At 52.0% G+C, this 20,581-nt stretch overlaps 1 protein-coding gene and 1 long non-coding RNA gene across 4 annotated transcripts in view; one reads left to right on the top strand and one right to left on the bottom strand.

The window, feature by feature from the left end:
• LOC146823053 (N-acetyllactosaminide beta-1,6-N-acetylglucosaminyl-transferase-like) overlaps nucleotides 1–11,470 on the bottom strand; it is a 361,189-nt gene extending 349,719 nt beyond the window's left edge. The window contains exon 1 of the mRNA XM_085607260.1: nucleotides 10,503–11,470. Coding sequence (XP_085463386.1) covers nucleotides 10,503–11,208 — 706 coding nt within the window. The 5' untranslated portion in view covers nucleotides 11,209–11,470. The remainder of the gene's footprint in view (nucleotides 1–10,502) is intronic.
• LOC146823052 (uncharacterized) overlaps nucleotides 1–20,581 on the top strand; it is a 339,929-nt gene that overhangs the window by 153,865 nt on the left and 165,483 nt on the right. The gene's annotated exons all lie outside the window — the stretch shown is intronic.

The raw sequence follows: 20,581 nt of genomic DNA, 5'->3' as shown, positions 1-20,581 counted from the left end.
TCTATGGATCTGAGGCCCAAGTCGAATCTCAATGGCAATAAGGGTGTACTAGTGGGGAGGGCCAACAATTGCCTTAAGAATTTGTTCTCTGTGACTGATCTCTGGACGGCAATGAAAGCCCCAGAGTTCACCGCCATAGATTACACCACCCCTTGCCTGGAGTTTATATATTTCCAGGGGTGGGGCAATTGGTTTGGCACATGATTTATTTCTAAGTCTTATAATTCCCCCGTTGCTTGGGCTAGTTTCAATTGGGCCTTAATTTGATGTGGTACCCACGTCATTTTTTCATTTAAGGTGAGCCCCAGGTACTCAAAGGTATGAACCCTTTCTAAGCTAGCTCTCCCTATGATCGGGTTAGGACGTGTCATTGGTGGTGGGTTAAAGATCATGTATTTTGTCTTGAGTGTGTTTATTTCTAGGCCCCGCTCAAGGCAGAATGTCTCGAAACCATCCAACACCTGTTGAATGCCCATCGGGGACTTAGAAAGCAGAAGGGTGTCATCTGCGAACATAATCGCAGGAACCCGGGAACCAGCAAGCTTTGGGGCATCGCTATTTATGACCTCGTTCAGATGTGTGAATACTCCGTTTACTTATAGGCAGAAAAGGGTGGGGGCCAACACACACCCCTGTCTGACTCCCCTGTCAACCGGGAATCTAGAAGTTAGGGCACCATTTTTCCCACACCTGACCTGTGCGAAATTACCTTTATGCAAACGAATTATCATGTTCAGTAAAGGTACAGGTATGCCCATCTGCAGAAGGACAGACCATAATTTTTGCCTGGGGACCAAATCGAAAGCCGCACGAAGGTCCACGAAAACAGTATACAACGAACCCCCCTCCACTTTAACGGTTTTCCAGAGTAGCAGTGTCATACGAAAAATCTGGTCAATAGTAGACACCTTCTTCCTGAAACCTGCCTGATATGGGCTCAGGATAGAGAATTCTTGCATCCAGTTCCTAAGGCGGTCCAGAATCAGCCTTGCAAAAAAATTTTGGGGTACATCAATAAGGCTAATAGGCCTATAATTGGCTGGGAGAAGAGGAGAGCCCTTCTTTAAAATTGGGACTATCTCAGCTCCCAGCCAAGTAATAGGTATCGCCATCCCTTTCTGTACTGCATTATACAAAGCCGTTAGGTAGGGAGCCCAGACCTTAGGTTCATGCTTAAAAAGATCTCCAGGGAGTTTATCAAGCCCAGGGGCTTTGCCAGCTGGAAGTTTAGAAATTATAGCTAAAACCTCTTGTTCCCTGAACTCATCCTCATAGGGATTAAAGGTAACTAAGACCTCTTGTTCACTAGACTTATCCTCATATGGGTCAGAAATGGAATTGAACAATACTGGCCCCTGATCTCTATCGGGGATAGAATGATCACTTTCGTAAAGGGTTGAGAAAAACTCTTCCCAAATACTGGCAGCGATGTTAGGCACAATCGCCGGTAAAGGGTCAGACGACCCCGTGTTGACAATTTGCCAGAATTTCCTGGAATCTTTTGTTTTTAGTGCCAAGGTTAGGTTGGCCCAATTGTCGCTGTCCCACTCCATCTTGGCATGATGTATTAACTGCCTGTATTCTAGTCGTTTTTTCCTTGTTAGACGGACCGGGAGGGTCGGCCGAGGACAAGGGGAGAGGTCTCCGGGGAGAGCCGTCTCCAGCGATCGTACAGACGAGTAACTTCCCCCCCACAGATGTACACCACACAAAGATAAGGTTTAACGTTCTTTATAAGCAATCTTTAGGTACGATAGAATGGTACAAGGAGGTCAGGACTCAGGGGTCCCCTCGATTCTAGTCTCTTGGTTGGGAAAGGGGGTAGCGGGACAGTCTTGTTACCAATCTGGTAGATGCGATGATATGATGGATAGCTCACAATCCTCGAGCTCGGTGTTCTAGCTGGACGGGCCGCGGCAGCGCCAGCAGGTCCCGGTGAAGGTGGTTGTTACACGGTCCGCGGCAGCGCCAGCAGGTCCCGATGAAGGTGGTGGTTACAACGGTCCGCGGCAGCGCCAGCAGGTCCCAATGAAGGTGGTAGTTACAACGGTCCGCGGCAGCGCCAGCAGGTCCCAATGAAGGTGGTAGTTACAACGGTCCGCGGCAGCGCCAGCAGGTCCCGACGAGGATGGAGGATGCAGAAGGCCGCGGCAGCGCCAGCAGGCAGGATGATAGTTCACAAGGCAGGGCTACGGCAGCGCCGGTAGTCCGTCAAGGATGAGTTCTTCTCGGTGTCTCTCGACTCCAGGATACAACTGCCTTCCTGCTCTGGAGCTGCCCCAGTTATAGGTCTGGCGCCCTTTGATGTCCGGACCCTCGCACTTGGAGGTCGGGAGGTCCGGGATGAGGGAGTCCAGACACCCAGCAGGGGGGTGGAGCCAGCGCCCGGGGGAGCTGGGGGGCGATCGGCACCTGGCGGGGGAGAGCCATCGACACTTCTTTCTCCCATCGACCTGCCAAGTGGTCCGTTCACCTCCTGGGTGGATGGTGGTGCCGGGATGTCGGGGCCTGGCCAGGCCCAGGGTTAGGGTCGAGCTGAGGCCACGCGGCCTCGTGGTGCAGTGTCCAAGATGGCGGCCGGGCCGGGCGAGGGAGCCGGTAGTGGTTCGGCCCCAAGATACAGAGATGTCCGGGGGCAGGAGTCCCGTCTGGAGACGGGGTGCGGGTTGTTTCTGTGGGTAACACCTGGAGGGCCGGGGCTCGGGCCCTGTCATGCGGGGAGGGAGCAAGCCCTTCATGTGGCCTGTCCAACATGCGTCCCCCCCAGCTGAAGGCGGGGAGAGTCACCCATCCTCTTGGGGACTCTCCTCGTCGAGGCAGAAAAAGCGTGACAGGCCATCTGCGTTGGCGTGGTCTTGGCCCGGTCGATGTTCCACAGTGAAGTCCATCCCCTGCAGGGAGATGGACCAACGCAATAGTTTGGGGTTTTCCCCCCGCATCTGCATTAGCCACTGCAGGGGTCGATGATCTGTTTGCACCCGGAAGTGGGTACCGAAGAGATAGGGCAGGAGCTTTTTGAGGGCCCACACCACTGCGAAGGCCTCCCTCTCGATGGTGCTCCAGCTCTGTTCTCGGGCCAGGAGGCGTCTGCTGATGAAGGCCACCGGTTGGTCAAGTCCCTCGGAGTTCAGCTGGGAGAGGACCGCCCCGATGCCATGGTCGGAGGCATCTGTTTGTACGATGAATTCCCGACTGTAGTCGGGGGCCTGGAGCACAGGGGCAGTGCACATGGCGGCTTTCAGCTTCTCGAAGGCCGCTTGACAGTCTGGGGTCCAGTTGACCTTCTTCGGGTGGTTTTTGGAGGTGAGTCCCGTGAGGGGCCCCACAATGCTGCCATAGTCCCTCACGAACCGCCGGTAGTAGCCGGTGAGCCCCAAGAAGGCTCGGACCTCGGTCTGCGTGACTGGAGGCTGCCAGGACTGGATGGCAGCGATTTTGAGTTGCAGAGGGGCCACCAGACCGCTTCCCACCTGGTGTCCGAGATAGGTCACGGACCCCTGACCAATTTGGCACTTGCTGGCCTTGATTGTGAGGCCGGCCCGTTGGAGGGCCTGCAGGACCTCTCGGAGGTGGTGGAGGTGGTCGGACCAGTGGCGGCTGTACACAGCGATATCGTCCAGGTAGGCGGCGCTAAACTCCTCGAGCCCCGCCAAGACCTGGTTCACCAGTCGCTGAAAGGTAGCTGGGGCATTCTTCATGCCGAAGGGCATGACTTTGAAGTGGTAGTGGCCATCGGGGGTAGAAAAGGCGGATCGTTCTTGGGCCCGGGGTGTGAGACCGATCTGCCAGTAGCCCGCTGTCAGGTCGAAGATGCTGAGGTAGCGGGCAGCCCCCATGCGGTCGATCAGTTCATCCGCTCGGGGGATGGGATGAGCGTCGGTTCTGGTGACAGCATTCAAACCCCGATAGTCGACGCAGAATCGGAGCTCAGGAGTGGTGCCGGGGGCAGCAGCTTTGGGGACCAGCACGACCGGGCTGGCCCAGGGGCTGTCCGAGGGCTCGATGACCCCGAGCGTGAGCATCTTTGATACCTCCTCTTGGATGCAGGCCCGTACCCGATCTGGTACGCGGTACGCCCGGTGTCTGATAGGGGGACTGTCCCCAGTGTCCAAGTCGTGCAAGCACTAGGGGGTGACCCCTGGGGTGAGGGAAAACAAGGTAGCAAACTGCAGCAGGAGGTCCCGGCAGCCTTGGCGCTGTTCCGGGGTGAGGGCATCGGAGAGCCGGACCCCGTCCACGGAACCATCTTTCTCACGAGTCTTCAGGAGATCAGGGAGAGGCTCGGAGTCTTCTTCCGCTCCACTGTCTGTAGCAATCAGGAGGCTGAGCTCCGAGCGCACAAAGTGGGGTTTGAGTCTGTTGGTGTGGAGGACCCGGAGGGGGTTCCGTGGAGATTCCATATCGATGAGATAGGTGACGGGGCTCTTGCGTTCGACCACTTTGAAGGGCCCCGTCCACTTGTCCTGCAAGGCACATGGTTCGGTGGGGGACATCACCCACACTTGTTGGCCAGGTTCGAATTCGATGGAGGAGGCATTTTGATCGTACCATTTTTTCATGTCCTCCTGACTGGCCTCAAGGTTCGCTTTCGCCATTTCTTTGAATCGCCTGGTCTGATTGCGTAGGGTCAGGAGGTACTTGAAGACGTCTGGACGGGTCTTTAGGGGGGCCATCTCCCAACCTTCTTTGACTAGGCTGAGGGGCCCTCGCACAGGGTGCCCGTACAAGAGTTCGAAAGGGCTAAAGCCGAGGGACTTCTGGGGAACTTCTCGATAGGCGAAGAGGAGGCACGGAAGTAGTACATCCCACTGGCGACGGAGGGGCTCTTCCAATCCCCCAATCATTCCCTTGAGCGTGCGGTTGAACCGCTCGACTAGTCCGTTTCCTTGAGGGTGATAGGGGGTCGTGAACCGGTAGGTGACCCCGCACTGTTGCCAGAGGGACTTCATATACTTCGAAATAAAGTTTGTGCCTCTGTCGCTGACGACTTCTCGGGGGAAGCCCACCCGGGAGAAGATCCCCATTAGGGCCTGGCCGACCACCGGGGCTGTTACAGTTTGCAGGGGCACAGCCTCGGGGTAGCGGGTGGCGTGGTCCACCAGTACCAGGATGAACCGATGTCCTTGTGCGGTACGGGGGTCCAGGGGCCCCACAATGTCTATTCCCACCCTCTTGAACGGGGTGGTGACAACTGGGAAGGGTTGCAGAGGTGCTTTGAGTTTGTGGCCGCTCTTCCCGCTGGCCTGGCATGTGGGGCAGGACCGGCAGTGGTTGAGGACGTCATTTCTCATCTTCGGCCAGAAAAAGTGGGTCACCAGGCGACTGTAGGTTTTGTCCTGGCCCAGGTGTCCAGCCAGAGGGACATCGTGGGCCAAATTTAACAGGAAGTCTCTAAAACGGAGGGGCACCACCAGCACTCGACTGGCCCCTAACTCCGCGATTCTCTGTTCACTGTACAATAGGTCGTTGTCCCAATAGATCCAATGGGCTCCGGTGGTGTCCCCTGCGCTCTGGGCGAGGGCTTGCTGGCGGAGTCCCTCGAGGGAGGGACAGGTCTTCTGTTCTTGACGGAACTGTTCCTGGGTGGGCCCCCCTTCTTGACGCCACTGAGCCAGGTTGGGAAGGTCCTGGGGCTGAGCGAGCCCTTCGGGGGTTTGCTCTGGGGGGTCGGTATGGTCGGTGTTCTCTACTGGAGCGATCGGGGGAGGAGGTGCTGGCCATTCTGGTTCTTCTGGTCGGGGGATGGCACGGGCGGCCATGGACCGGGTGGTTACGCACGCCCAGTCCGGGAGGCCCAACATCCCCAGGTGCTCTCTTCTTTCTACGGCGGCCCACGGGGAACTCTCAAGATCATTCCCCAGGAGACAGTCCACGGGGGCATCATCTCGGACCGTCACCTTCAACATGCCGGAGACTCCTCCCCATTCGAAGGGGACGCAGGCCATCCGACATAGACTCTCCGAATTGTCGGCTGAACGGACGGGGCAGAGAATGTTCGGCAGGATCTGCTCTGGTTTTACCAGGTGACAGCGGACGGCCGTCACACTGGCCCCCGTGTCACGTAGTGCTTCGGCCCGGCGTCCATTAATGTTCACCCACTGACTATATTTTCTGGTGTTGGCGGGTAGGGGAGCCCGCGGGACCATGTCTCTTCCCCCTAGGCACGCTAGAACCATGGCGGCCGGTTCCCACTCTTGTTGTTCCTGCTCGTATTCTTCCTGTTCTTCGGAGATTTGTTCTCCCCCCAGGGCGGCGGCAGCTACCTGGCGGGGTCTCGGAGTTTGGTTCTGTGGACAGTTCGGGTCATTGGCGTAGTGGCCGACTCGCTGGCATCGGTGACACGTGACATTGGCTCGGAACCCCGGGCGCATCGGGGGGTTGCCCCGGCTGGCCGGGGGCGGGGTGCTGGCAGCGGGAGTGGCCGGGACGGTGTCTCTTCCTCGTCCCTGGCCTCCTCCTCCTCCTCGGGGACGGTGCTGACCTTGGTTGTTCCGGTTCTGTTCGTGCGGCCCTCTCCGGCCCACTCGGGTGCTTTCCCACCGGTCAGCTTCGGCGGCGAGTTGCCGTGGGTCAGTCAATTTACTGTCGAGGAGGTGCTGCCTGAGCTCGACGAAGCAGTTGTTAGAGAGGTGCTCCCACACCATGAGATTAAAAAGTTGCTCGTAGGTCGTTACGTGGCTTCCCTTGATCCAACCCTCGAAGGCTCGGCTGAAATAGTTGACATATTCCACCCAAGTTGTACCCGGGATCCGGGTGCAGTCTCGGAACCTCTGGCGGTACATTTCGGGTGTGAGCCCATATCGGGTGAGGAGGGCAGCCTTCATGTGGTCATAGGATGACATCAGATGGTCTGGGAGCTGTAACAGGGCATCGCGGCCTTCATTGACGAACCTCCCCCATAGACCGGCTCCCCAGTCACTTCGATTGATCCGGTGGGAGGTCATGGCGATCTCGTAGGCCTTGAACCACTGTTGTATGTCGTCCTCTCGGACATACTCTCGAACGACATCCTTGGGAATGTGGACTTTCTTTTCTGTCGCTCCCGGGGTGCGCGGTCGCTCGGGCACCTCCAGTTCTTTGTTCTGCTTCCGTAGGTCTATTTCTGCCAGTTTGCGCTCGTGTTCGTACGCTAATCTCTTTTCTTCGAGCTCTCTCTGCCTCTGTTTTTCTTCCCGTTCTTCTCGGAGCCGCAGATGTTCTAGGTTCAGTTTTTGTTCGGCTAATTTTAGTTCACCGTCCATTTTGAGCCGTGCCATTTCTAGCTCATGTAGTCTGCTCTTTTCTCTCTCTTGGATCTCTTCCTGCGAGAGACCCGTTCTTCGCTCCTCGGGAGCCGTGGTGTTCCTCTCTGATGCTGCAATGTTTTGGTCCGGGGATCTCGCGGCCCCGGTTTCTGCCCACGACTCAATGGCGTGCTTGAAATCGTCTTTGGTACTCAGGCCGGTGGTAGCAATGCCTAGTTCAATGCAGAATTGTTTCAATTCACGATGGCTGTACTCTTCCAATTTCTCCATCTGGAATTTCTCAGTGGATCCGCTCTCTTTGGTTGACATTGTGGTTTCGTCGTGGGGTGAGCTACTCTCTGTACGATTACGCGTTGATTCGGATCGCGCCGCTGGCCACCAATGTTAGACGGACCGGGAGGGTCGGCCGAGGACAAGGGGAGAGGTCTCCGGGGAGAGCCGTCTCCAGCGATCGTACAGACGAGTAACTTCCCCCCCACAGATGTACACCACACAAAGATAAGGTTTAACGTTCTTTATAAGCAATCTTTAGGTACGATAGAATGGTACAAGGAGGTCAGGACTCAGGGGTCCCCTCAATTCTAGTCTCTTGGTTGGGAAAGGGGGTAGCGGGACAGTCTTGTTACCAATCTGGTAGATGCGATGATATGATGGATAGCTCACAATCCTCGAGCTCGGTGTTCTAGCTGGACGGGCCGCGGCAGCGCCAGCAGGTCCCGGTGAAGGTGGTCGTTACACGGTCCGCGGCAGCGCCAGCAGGTCCCGATGAAGGTGGTGGTTACAACGGTCCGCGGCAGTGCCAGCAGGTCCCAACGAAGGTGGTAGTTACAACGGTCCGCGGCAGCGCCAGCAGGTCCCAATGAAGGTGGTAGTTACAACGGTCCGCGGCAGCGCCAGCAGGTCCCGACGAGGATGGAGGATGCAGAAGGCCGCGGCAGCGCCAGCAGGCAGGATGATAGTTCACAAGGCAGGGCTACGGCAGCGCCGGTACTCCGTCAAGGATGAGTTCTTCTCGGTGTCTCTCGACTCCAGGATACAACTGCCTTCCTGCTCTGGAGCTGCCCCAGTTATAGGTCTGGCGCCCTTTGATGTCCGGACCCTCGCACTTGGAGGTCGGGAGGTCCGGGATGAGGGAGTCCAGACACCCAGCAGGGGGGTGGAGCCAGCGCCCGGGGGAGCTGGGGGGCGATCGGCACCTGGCGGGGGAGAGCCATCGACACTTCTTTCTTCCATCGACCTGCCAAGTGGTCCGTTCACCTCCTGGGTGGATGGTGGTGCCGGGATGTCGGGGCCTGGCCAGGCCCAGGGTTAGGGTTGAGCTGAGGCCACGCGGCCTCGTGGTGCAGTGTCCAAGATGGCGGCCGGGCCGGGCGAGGGAGCCGGTAGTGGTTCGGCCCCAAGATACAGAGATGTCCGGGGGCAGGAGTCCCGTCTGGAGACGGGGTGCGGGTTGTTTCTGTGGGTAACACCTGGAGGGCCGGGGCTCGGGCCCTGTCATGCGGGGAGGGAGCAAGCCCTTCATGTGGCCTGTCCAACATTCCTTATTAGCGCTTTGTTGTTATTAAGCTTAACAGCCTTAAGAAGTTCTGATTTAGATTTCCTGCAGGCAGTATTATACCAGGAAGGTCTATTGTCGGTCCTTCTTTCTTTAGGCGCTATAGGATTGAGGATATTAGCCAAGACTCTTGAGGTCTATCCCTTTCTTTGTCACTCTCCCTCCTCATTCCCTCACTAACCCTTTATGGTGGGCGCCATTATCCCGATGAGCAGTCTCAATGTTTTGGCAGATCTATTATCTCCCTCTAAATGTCACTCTCTTTCACTGGCTCTCTTTGTACTTCTGTCTTCCCCTGTCTCATTTCCATATCTAGGATCTTTGCTCTCTCTCCGCCTTCTCCCCATTTATATCTGTTCCTCTCACTCTGAGCCCTCTCTTGTTCTTGTGTTCTTTGTTGGTCTTCTTGCAGGTTGCCTGTCTATCTCTTTTCGCATCCACATCTGATTGTCATTTCCACTGTTTGTCATTTACTTTCTTTCTCTTCTTATTTCTCCGTTTCCTTTTTTTGGCCCTCCTTTCTCTCTCCATTCATTTTCTCTCATTTTCTGTCTTAGCCTCCCTCTCGCTCACTCATTTTACCCTCTGTCTTTCTCTTTTACTGTCTTCAAATTTCTATTTTTCACAGCCAACACATATGTTCAATTTCTCTCCAGCGTTGTCTTTCTCTCTCTCTCTGCCCTCTCTCCCACATACTATCTCTCTTTCTCCTTTGCTGTATCCTCTCCCCTCGCTCTGCCCCACGTCTCTGTTACTCTTTCTTTCGCTGTCTGTGTGTATACAGGCTCTTTCTTTTTTTTTCCTTTGTACAGGCTGTTTCTGCTTCTTAATCTCTGTTGTAATATTTACTACATGCATTTCGCAATACATTTCTATTCAATAAGAACCAATTCTTCCTCCTCAAAATTATGTAACTGGGCGTCAGCCCTGCAGGTACTTGAAGTTGTGGTTGAAGGTTAGCCCGATACCTACAGAGGTTACTCAATGTACTTAATTAAATCTACAGTTATCTTGATCTGTCACAAAATCTTAGCAAAAAGGGCCATTATAAAGAAATCTCGACACAGAAAAAATCCTGCATTTTATACTAATTTTTTTTCAGAATTTCGAGATATCGAGGAGCTATATGTGTTCAAACCTCGCCTTTTTAATGTTCAACTGTTAGGACACCTTTCAATAGAGCATTTGTGCTCCTAGTCGCTCCTAGTCCACACTATTGGCAGAATGTACATTATATATATGTGTGTGTGTGTGTGTATCTATATATATTTATATGTGTGTATCTATATATATAGCGCGGGTGTATATATATATATATATATATATATATATATATATATATATATATATATATATATATATAGAGATAGATAGCTAGATAGATAAATAGAGAGAGAGAGAGAGAGAGAGAGAGAGAGAGAGAGGTAGATATGTATATCCACAAAACACTGAAATGACCAGGACACTCCAGGCTTCTGAAATAATGTATTCAGCTTGATGCCTCCTCACCAACGATGTTCGGCTTTCTCACGGAGGAGGCATCAAGCTGAATACATTATTTCAGAAGCCCGGAGTGTCTGGGTCATCTCTGTACGAAGGGAAGTGTTTTGTGTATGACCGGGATACATACACACATACACACACACAGACACACACACACGTATCTAACATAACATAGAAAAATAGTCATGAATGCGCCCTACCTGGTATCCGGTTGAGCGTGACCCAGTAATGCTCATCTGGACTGTACGTGTCCTTGGACAACTTCAGCAGGTCGGTGGCCCGCTCATCTTCCAGGATAGACCTGGTGAACTCTCTGGTGAGGGCCACGTAGGCCGTTCCAAAGTAGATGGTCATATTATGTGGAGGAGGCGCTTTCACCAACATCGATTTCAGAGTCCGAGGAGGGGAAAGGTTGATGTGTTCCCTGTACACATATTTTGTCCTCGGGTCTGTATGGCGCGGCGATAAAACTCCCGGAGTGATATTTGACCCATTAAAGCTCTTAAGATGCTGCACGATTTTTCTGTTGGTCTTCAAGGGGAAATCTTGCCCGCAGGTGTTGATGACGTACCGCCAAGGTATCTGTGAAGCTATGAGGTCATCCATACAGTTCAGGTCGGCCTGGAGCCTGGACGCCCCAGCGTACACCACTGGTTCGGTTTTGGAGGCCAGAAAAGCAGTGGGGAAGCAGTCCACAAATTCTGCCAGCATCTGCTTGAACCCAGATGTCGCCTTCTCGTCCACGTGAATACAGTAAACATTTTGAGGTATGTACACGGCCCTGAAGAGCCTCTCAACGTGTGGAAATCTCGGTGCAGGACTATGACGTAAGCCAGAGGGAAGGCCGCTTCCTCGGCAGACAGCGGCCACGTTATATACTGGCTCTGGAGAACATACTCTTGGCATGTGGCGTTTCCAAAAGACGTCAACAGTTTATTTTCCCAAATAAAATAGGTCTTTCCCGCTCGAAAGGCGGCGCAGGCTTCAGCAAGCGGATTGTTCTCGTGGGAGGTGGTGACCTGGGTACCTCCGGTCCGTGTATATAGTAGAGTGGTAAAGCTCGCCAGCCAAAGCGTGGCATTAAGCAGAACGATGGACAAGGTGACCCGCGCCCAGCACCTCAGCCCTGCGGATGTGAAATGCCTCGCTGCTCTCGCGGATGTGAAATGTTAATCCTCGCGGGTTTAGAGCAGTCCCTGCCTGGGAGGGCTGTCAGGTGAATTTCTTGTGCATCTGTTTCCTTGTGGCGCAACACACCTGGTCAGACCTGCCTGCACTCTGCTTGCGCCGGCCTCAGTTGTTTGTTTGCACAAAACCGCAGCTCTGTTAAGATTGTAAGAGGCGTGATAAACGCAGGTGGAAATCTGGCGTCTGTAGAGCTGTGACGCGTGTTTTACACATTAATCAAATACCAATTTACCAATTTAGTTCCAGGACATCGACCTTTTTGCTGGTCCTTTCACTCCTATGCTCTAAATTATTGTAATTTTTGTATTGCGAACGGAGGCTGCTGTTCGGTTTCTCGGCCCAGGTTCATTCTAAAAGAAAACACAAGTAGACGATGGACGGGGCGCTGAAACTGTTCAGACACACACCCCTCACAGATCTGGGTTGAATCAATCATCATTCTTTTGCTCACTTTGCCACCACAGTTCAGAGTCAGACCCAGCCATATGCAAACCAGCTTTGACCCTGTTCATCATGGGAACAGTCCAGCCCAACTGCCAAGCCAGGTCTTCCCTGGACCAGAAACAAACATCCTGGGACCGGTTTTGGGGTAACACCCCTAATCAGCCAGGCTACCTTGAATCCAGTGGCAAAGTGAGCAGGGAAACCCACGTCTGGGCATACCCTGCCAACTTGGGGCGAACAAAGCAAAAACAAGGAGACGATGGACGAAGCGTTGAAATGTCTCAGAAAACTCACCCCTGTCACAGATCTGGGTTCAAGATTTACATCAGCGCGACACCGCGCTCAAGATTAAGTTCAGCGCGAGCGTTTTTCTCCCCTTCACGCAGCTGTTAGCCATCTCCCTCTGGTAATTCAATACTCAATGGGTGTTTCCTCGATGCTGCACGGGTGAGTGCATGTCCCGCTCACCGCGTTCTTCTGCTTTTACTATTCACCCTCCTAGGCTTCCCCATTCAAAGGGTGATTGGAAAGCGTTGCGCTGGATAGTTCTATTTATCCTGGAGTCATTTTTTCAAACTAAGGTGAGACTTGCATTTCATAAGCTGGAACCAGTTTGCGTTTAGAGTCACTTTCTGGACTTTGGCAACCTACTACGATTGTTACCATTTTTCTTCGCTGATTCACACAGCTTTTCTTGTGTGGGCATTTCAAATAAGTACTGAAGCACACAATTTCCTAGTGTGCACATTTTTCTTGCTTTTTGTGCATACAGACTATTTTACGGTAATTTGTATACTCTTAGTCACATTTATTTTCGTGTTTTACTGCGAATTTTCACAAATTGATTAACACGTTTTTAATATTGTATATTTGCATTTTCCCCATCCTGAATGTCATTATTATTTGATAATATTCATTCATATTTGCGTATGTTATGATAGAATTGTGAAATTTTATTTTTTCAGATTGTAAAGAAGAGAATATTTCTATTCCTATTTATTCAGTTTTAATCCAATTATATTATGGCTGTTCCTATTACCAACATTACCGTTAATCCATCTAAAGAGTTCATGTGCACTTCTGGAGATCCTCCTGTTCCGTGGTGACAATGGAAGGAGTACTTTATTAATTATCTTCTTACTATTGACCATGCCAATAAGTTAACTGGTGAAAGGAAAAAAAACGTTATTGATGCATAGTTTGGGTCCTGAAGGCTTAAGGATATATGGCAAATTGAACAAAGACATTGTGTCTGGTGATGATAACGTTTTTAACCAAGCAATTAATCATTTAGACAATTATTTTTCACCTAAAGTTTGTATTGGTGTAACTCGTTTTAAGTTCTTTCAAAGGAAACAGCTTAAGAATGCATCTATAGATGACTTTGTAACTGCTCTTCAAAAACTTGCTATTGATTGCAGATTTGGAGTAATTGAAGAAGAGTTAGTAAGAGATCAAGTAGTCATGCATGCGTTTGATCCTTCTATACAAGATGGATTATGGGTTAACGGTGACAATTCTCTTAAGGATGTGCTTGCTATTGCAAGGAAAGCTGAATTGTCGGGTAGGTGTGCAAAAAAGAGAATTCAGATAATTTGCAACAAGAAACTTTTGCCAGAGTTCTTTCCAACAAATTAAAAGTCAACTCTGCAAACAGGGTCTCTAGTAAAAGAGATAGTGTTTCAAGCAAGAAAGAGTTTAGATGTTATAGATGTGACAGTAAAAATCATCTTGCTAACGACAGGAAATGTCCAGCCCTCAGACAAAGATACACTTTATGTGGTGAAACTGGCCATTTCACAAAGTGTGCCACACTAGGAGGCACAACAAGGATAAAGTTAAGTGCATTGAGGAGGGTCTTTTATCCTCTGCTAATGAGACAGTGATGATGATGATTGTCTCAATTCAAGACTGTTGGACTTGGCCCTTTTGGCAGGTTCACCCCTAAACTTTTTGCCTTTTAATGTGACCTAATATTAGTTGTTTTTGGCCTCTGCGCAGCCTGAGGGTACGGACCCTAGGCTGGAGGATCGGTGGCAGTCTAGAACTGCCCTGATGAGGGGTAGAGTGGAGAATGGTCACTATGTGCCGGGGGTTACTGCCCCCCACTCTGAGATGGCAGGTACCAGATACATCTGGATGGCCTAGGGCCTGGTCCTGGCCACGGACAGCTAGGGAGTACCAGTGGGGTAGCCCAGTTGCTTCGGACAGCTTTTACAGAAGGAACCACATGGGTTCACCGTGGCGTAGAACAGGAGGGTGTCCCTGCAGTTGCGGGCCCGCGTCCGTGTTCTATCGCCCCAAGCAGGGAAGCCCATCACAGTGGTGATTGGTCTGCCCTGCGTTTTGGCTGGAAGGGGGTTGTGTTGGACTTGGCCCTTTTGGCAGGTTCACCCCTAAACTTTTTGCCTTTTAATGTGACCTAATATTAGTTGGTTTTGGCCTATGCGCACTTTAGCACTATGGCCCAGTGTAAAGTGCGTGCGCACTCAGTGCGTGTGGTGAGATTGGCCTGCCCTCCCATAGGAATGCATGGGGGATATGCATGTCCATGGTAATTCCTGGTGTGAGAGGAGTGCAGGGTCGAGTTTAGTATGTGCGAACTCGTGAGAATAAATGCTGCACAATGGTGTGCGCAGATTTATTGTGACTGGTGGAGAAGTGCCACTTTTAGAAGTTGGCATTTCTGTGTGCTGTGTGTTTGCCTGCCTGATGTGGAGTGCATGTTTGGCTTGTGATTGACAGGTGCTGGATGGTGCAGGGAATTCCAGGAGCCAGGGTGGGTCAGCCCAGTGGTGAATAGAGAGATCTGCATCTAGATGGGAGGGAGGAGTTGCACCTGGGACCTGAATAGGACTGTGCCTTCCCTCCACAATGCTGCCTCCGCCCCCTGTGGTGCGTCTGAGCACCTAGCCCACACCTGACAAAGGGGAGAGGAGCTGAGCACAACAAAGTGCTCCAAAGCTCCCCCAAACCAGTTGCATCTGTTTTTTTCCCCAGCCCTGTGCTTACAGACAAAGGGAGATGTGATATAAATATAGGGGCTGTGACTCCATGAAAGTGTGTGCGTGTTCTTACTTTGGAAGGACACTCTGCCAGCAGGAACCGACGCGGGACCCAGCTGCTGCTTCCTGGGGGTTCCTGCGTGCTGGCCTGCCCGGCTGCGCTTTGCTGGGGTCTCCCCAGCACCAAGGACTCTCTTATTATCCTCCTTTTAGAGGACTTTTGTGGCCTAGCACCTTGTGAACGCTGCATTTGGGTCGCCTAAGGGGAGAGGAGCAAGCCCTGCTGCAGCGCGAGGCTGCGAGGGAATCCCAGCGTGTGAGATTCCCCCCTGAGCTCCTTATCAAAGCGGGAGCCCACCCCACATTTGTGTGTGCTGCCGGCGGGTGCCCACCCTGCAATCATCTTTATTGGAAGAGCGGGAGCCCACCCCGCGTTATTGCCACAGCTGGGATTGTATTAACTCAGCGGGGGCCCAGCCTGCGTTTTATCGCTAAGAAATCACCGCCGCGAACCGTGTGCCGTGGAGCACGAAACAGGAAGTCAGGGGTCCGGTGTTGGGACGTGGGCGGGGCCTGCAGACGAACGCGAGAGCCTCGCTGTCCCCATTTCCGCCCCCTCCGCTCCCGTGGCCAGGGTTGTGCTTGTCGCCCCATTTGTGTCCTACGCCTACAGCTGCCCAAAGGAGGGTTGCTCCCACGTTGGGGGCATTTGTTTTCAAGAGTCCCCCGAGTGGCGCACCCCCAGGAAGTGGTGTCGGTGCTTGATATCCGTACACAGCTGCACCGCAGTTGCGGGCAGCTGCATTGTTGGGCCCATATTTTTTTGGAGTCCTAGTGGGGCCTCTGAGGCACAGTGAGTGCCGGTGCTGGATTTGTGTGCTCAGCTGCACCGCCGTAGCGGGCAGCTGCAACCTTGGGGGACAGTTTCATTTAGAGTCCCGGAGAGGGGCTCAGGGGGCACCTCGGTGCCCGTGCTAATTTTCACAGCTCCCCAGCAATTAGTGGGCAGCTGCTACGTTTAGGCGAGTTTGGCGCACTTTGCTTTCGCTGCTATTGCAGCCCGCCCTGACTTTACTGACATAGGGCGCAGAGTTCTAAGTTGGTGCATAAGGTGGTTTGCGCCTGATGTGATGCTGATGGCATAATATGTTTTATCTTGCAGGTTCTACTACTGAGTCCAGTGTTTGGCAGTAATCACTGGTAGTGTTCCATATTGATTACATGTCCTATATCGACTGGTGGTCATGCTTTCAGGTATTACCGAATGTATTTATGCTTGTGATGCTAAGTGCGTAATGCATTATGCTAATGGTTTTTAGATCTCAGGTGTTTATGCCTACAGTGATTGCATACTGTGTTCTAGGCCTAATGTGATTATGAGTGCGTATTGTTTTCCTAAAGTTTACCAGTAGTTACTGGTTGTGATCTACATCTACAATTTATGCTACAGTTAGTATATGTTCTACATTTGCTAATTTCTACTAAGTGATGATTCTGACGGTGGTCCATTTGCCCTGTCTTGTGTAAATAGTCCCCTGTGAATACTGCCTAGTGCCAGTTGGCACAGTGTATATTATGTGATTATGTTTCTAATGTATTTATGACAATACAAAAGCTATTTTTATATATAACCTTGTGTGGAGTTCCTTTTGTGGTGTACCTAAGGTGTTGTTGCTGTGTGCGTGCGCAAACGCTTTACACATTGCCTCCGGGATAAGCCTGACTGCTCGTGCCAAGCTACTAAGGGGGTGAGCAGGGGTTATCTTTGGCGTGTAACTCCCTTGCCCTGACTAGAGTGGTGGTCTCTGCCTGGCTTTGGCGCACGCCTTAGTCAACCAGAGATCACATTTCTAACATTGGTGATCAGCGGTGGGATTAGGACTTGTGTTTGCGCAGTACCACAGCGACAACTGGTTGCACTAAAAGCTCTGCATTTAGATAATCACTGTTAGAAGGTGGTTCTGACACTATGGGCCGCCCGGATTTTTCGCTTTTTGAGCACCTAATTGCGGAGCTTTTACTGTGGGGGGAGTCTCATAAATTGGGACTCACCCACAATGAACTCAGGATGTAAGAGACTGCATGGGGATTTTACTGGTGTTCCCCTGGCTTGACCAGGCCACTGCGCAGCAGCTGGAGTAAGGGACACCGGGCTGGTTACATGAAGACACATGTGTACATGCGTGTGCACACGTGTACGGGCTGCGCAGGGGAGATTCCTAGCGTGCGCAGTCCAGGAGCAGCTACAAAGTGAATGGTGTGGCAGGACTTATGCAGTTTTGGGTGGAATAGGCTTTATACACTGGAAACATGCCAGGGAAAGTCAGTGTGTTTTACTGTGTTTTCACTTCCTTATTCCCCTATGGGAATGTGGAGCCAGGGGCTAGATTAACTTCAATTAGGCCTACAGATTCCAGACACGCACTTAAGTCCAATGTAGCAAATGTGAAAAGAAGTATTTTGCAGAGTCCAAAGTCATATTTGTACTGCTTTTGGGTCATCCAGAAATGTCATATTTCTCTGAGCCAGCCATGACCAGATCCAGGCGGAGGGCTGACCTCAGCTGGATGGATTGATAACCTTTCTTCCACAAGCTAGGGCCTCCTTTCCACGAAGAGAAGATGGGAGGGGCTGCAGGCCAATCCATCAACTGCTGTCGCTGGGTGCCAGGCACCAGGCTGCACCAAGGAGGGAAGGAGTTGGGTTTCAGAGGCCATGTGGCCAGAGACACTGGACGACGCCATTTTGAACAAACCCAGAGGCTGGACAAGAAGGAGGGAGCAGGGGCAGGGACGTGATGTGTCGCTGTTTGATAGGACCAACAGAGACTTCCTGCCAGCCCCCTACTCAACTTTTAAAAAGTGCCTGCACAGGAAGAGAAGCTCTCTCTGGGGTGTGTGCTCGGCTGAGGCTCAAGGTGCTGGAGCCTGGCGCAATGGGCAGTTGGAAGGAGAGATCCCCTGACTGCCCCCAGGACACTATCAGCACCAGAAGAAGAGCCCAGGACTGGTGCACAGAAGCAGGGGCCTCTGCGCAGGGAGAAGAGGGTCCCAGAAGGCGAGCCTGGCGAAAGGCTGGCGTAGGGAGCCAGTGAAGACAGCACACTGCTGAATCTCCCCTCTCAGAGACCCAGAGGGCAGAGGAGAGTGTTCCCAGTGGCTGGGGCTGGTAAAGAGGAGCATGAAGCGCCCCATAATGCCTCGCCAGGCATTTGGAAATCTGCCGTTTTGGTGCTTTGTGGCCCCCAGAGGAGGGGGTCGCCCTCACGGAAGACCGCACACTGCTGAATCTACCCTCTCAGAGACCCAGAGGGCAGAGGAGAGTGTTCCCAGTGGCTGGGGCTGGTAAAGAGGAGCATGAAGCGCCCCATAATGCCTCGCCAGGCATTTGGAAATCTGCTGTTTTGGTGCTTTGTGGCCCCCAGAGGAGGGGGGTCACCCTCACGTGTGAAAAGGGGTGCAGGGGGGCTGCAGGAGCACCGCAGTCTCCCCCAGCATAAAGAAGAACAGTCCACCCCTAAGTTTCACGGGGCATCTGAAAGAATAACCCCTCAAGGGCTTAGCCAGCCTTTAACACCTTCTAGGCTGGAACTTATGTTCTACAGCTGAGGGTGTACCATGAAGTGCATCATGGAGTGAAGGGCTGAGTTGGGGATGTCTGGAGAAGGGCACCCCCTGGAGGTGAAGTGGTGTAATTGCACCGAAATGCATTTACTATTGGTTATTTCTTTTTAGGTGGACTGAAAGTCACATGTGTAAAGTGAAGTACCTGTGTAAGGTGATGTTAAGCTAAATGGAGTTATGTTGCTGGACCTTCCTGCTAGGGGGTCTGGCGGTATTTACGTAATCCCATGCTTTTACCTGTGATTCCTTTTAAAGTGAAGAGGCGCACTGCAGGAGAAGTGTAGTTGCCAGGAGTACTTCTTTTGAAGGGACTGTAAGTCACATGTGTAAGGAGATGTCATAAGCCAAGTGGGGCTATGTTGCCAGACAGTCCTGCTAGGATGTCTGGCTGTATATGTGCAATCCTGTGATTTCATCTGTGATGCCCTTGGGGCTATAATTGCAATGCATTCAAATGATCAACCAAGGTGATGAATACTGTCATTCTAAAGTGTGCGTAAACATGGATTCTTGCTGCTGCGCTTAGGTGAAGACCCCAGACTGCTAGCCCTTAAGATATAGAGGTGCATACTTTATGGTCAGTAGGAGTTTGCTCAGTCAGGGTCATGTGTCACCAAGGCAGGTTTACCCCTTTTTAATGCTTGTTGAGGTAATGGGGTGGGTCGCCATTGGGATGGTGCCAGTGCGCAGGGCCCTCGCTCCAGGTTATGTTCAACTAACTGCATTGGGGGCAAGTTGATGTGCATACATGGGAGTGGTGGTACTAGACCCCACCCCCCCTTTGCGGGAGGGGTGGAGATGTTATGCAATGTCACAAAGTAATTCCAACAGGTATGTATATTTGTAAATTGTTGCATAGTATTGAGTAGTGTGTGTGTTTAATAAATGTACTCTTACTTTTATAAAGCAAAGTACAGACTGGACAATCAATTATTCAGTGTTATTTTTGTGCACCTGCAAATGGCGATTACTAGCCCACACCACCTCCCTTGAGTAAGCCTCAGACTGCTCTGCAACGCTACCCTCTGAGAGTCAGGCGCTACAATTGGGTGTTTGGTTCCCAGTGAAGGACAAATGTAGTCATGTTATTTGTGCAGGCCTCACAGATGCTGCCTCGTTTTCCAACAATCACATGTTGGGGATTATTATTTCAGATTTTATTTTTCTCCTGAAAGTGTCATTTTCAAATTGTGTACTCTTGCTTCAGATCTTCAGCCTAGGAGTCTTACATTATACCTGTGTGGGTTTTAGTACCTTGCCAAGAATGGAACCTACCTTTAATGCATATAATCTGTTGGAATACAGTATGTGGGAGTTAAGGGGGTTCTGTGAGGAGAGAAGCTTAGCAGTGTGTGAGGAAGACACTCGGCTATCCCTTAGGACAGCCTTGCTACACTGGCAGCAGGATAGATGGACACAGATAGGCAGGGACCAGGCCGCACTCCAAGAGGGTGGTGGGTCTGAGGGGAGCCCTGAAGAGTCTGAAGAGGAGGAGGAAAATGACAGTGCAGGGACACCAGTAGATAGTGAGGACCCCATAGATAGGGAGTCCCTTGCTGGGTCCAGTGTCAGGGGCAGCGCCCCACCCCTTTCCCTATCCCCGAGGAGTGGGTAGATAGGAGGGAAGAAAGGGAACATCAGCTGGCTTTGGAGAAGCTCAGGTTAGAGCATGCCAAGGAGATAGCGCAGCTGAATGTGGAGGAGCAGAAGCTAGAGACTGAGTGGGTCCTAGCGCAGGAGAGGATGGCAGAGGCTGAGAGGGCCTTCGCCAGGGTGAAATTAGCTCTGGAGGGTAGATCATCCACTAAGTGCAGTTGTGGTTTTCTGGAATCTCCAGTAAAGGTGGGGTCCAGTGGTGGCAGCGATATAGAGTCCAGTGCAGGAGGTCCCATTCCCAGTTCCCAAAGTATGGTACCTTGATCCCGAGAAGAGGAGTACAGGTTGAAGTTCAGGGACAGTAAGAAGAAGCGGTCTCACCAGTCTTGGGGGGATTTTGCAGATGAATGTTTTGATGCCCTG

This window comes from Triturus cristatus, chromosome 5_2 (assembly GCF_964204655.1).
Source record: "Triturus cristatus chromosome 5_2, aTriCri1.1, whole genome shotgun sequence".
NCBI classification, from domain to species: domain Eukaryota; kingdom Metazoa; phylum Chordata; class Amphibia; order Caudata; family Salamandridae; genus Triturus; species Triturus cristatus.
The sequence above is the reverse complement of the archived record's forward strand: the minus strand, read 5'-3'. Positions and strand labels throughout refer to the sequence as shown.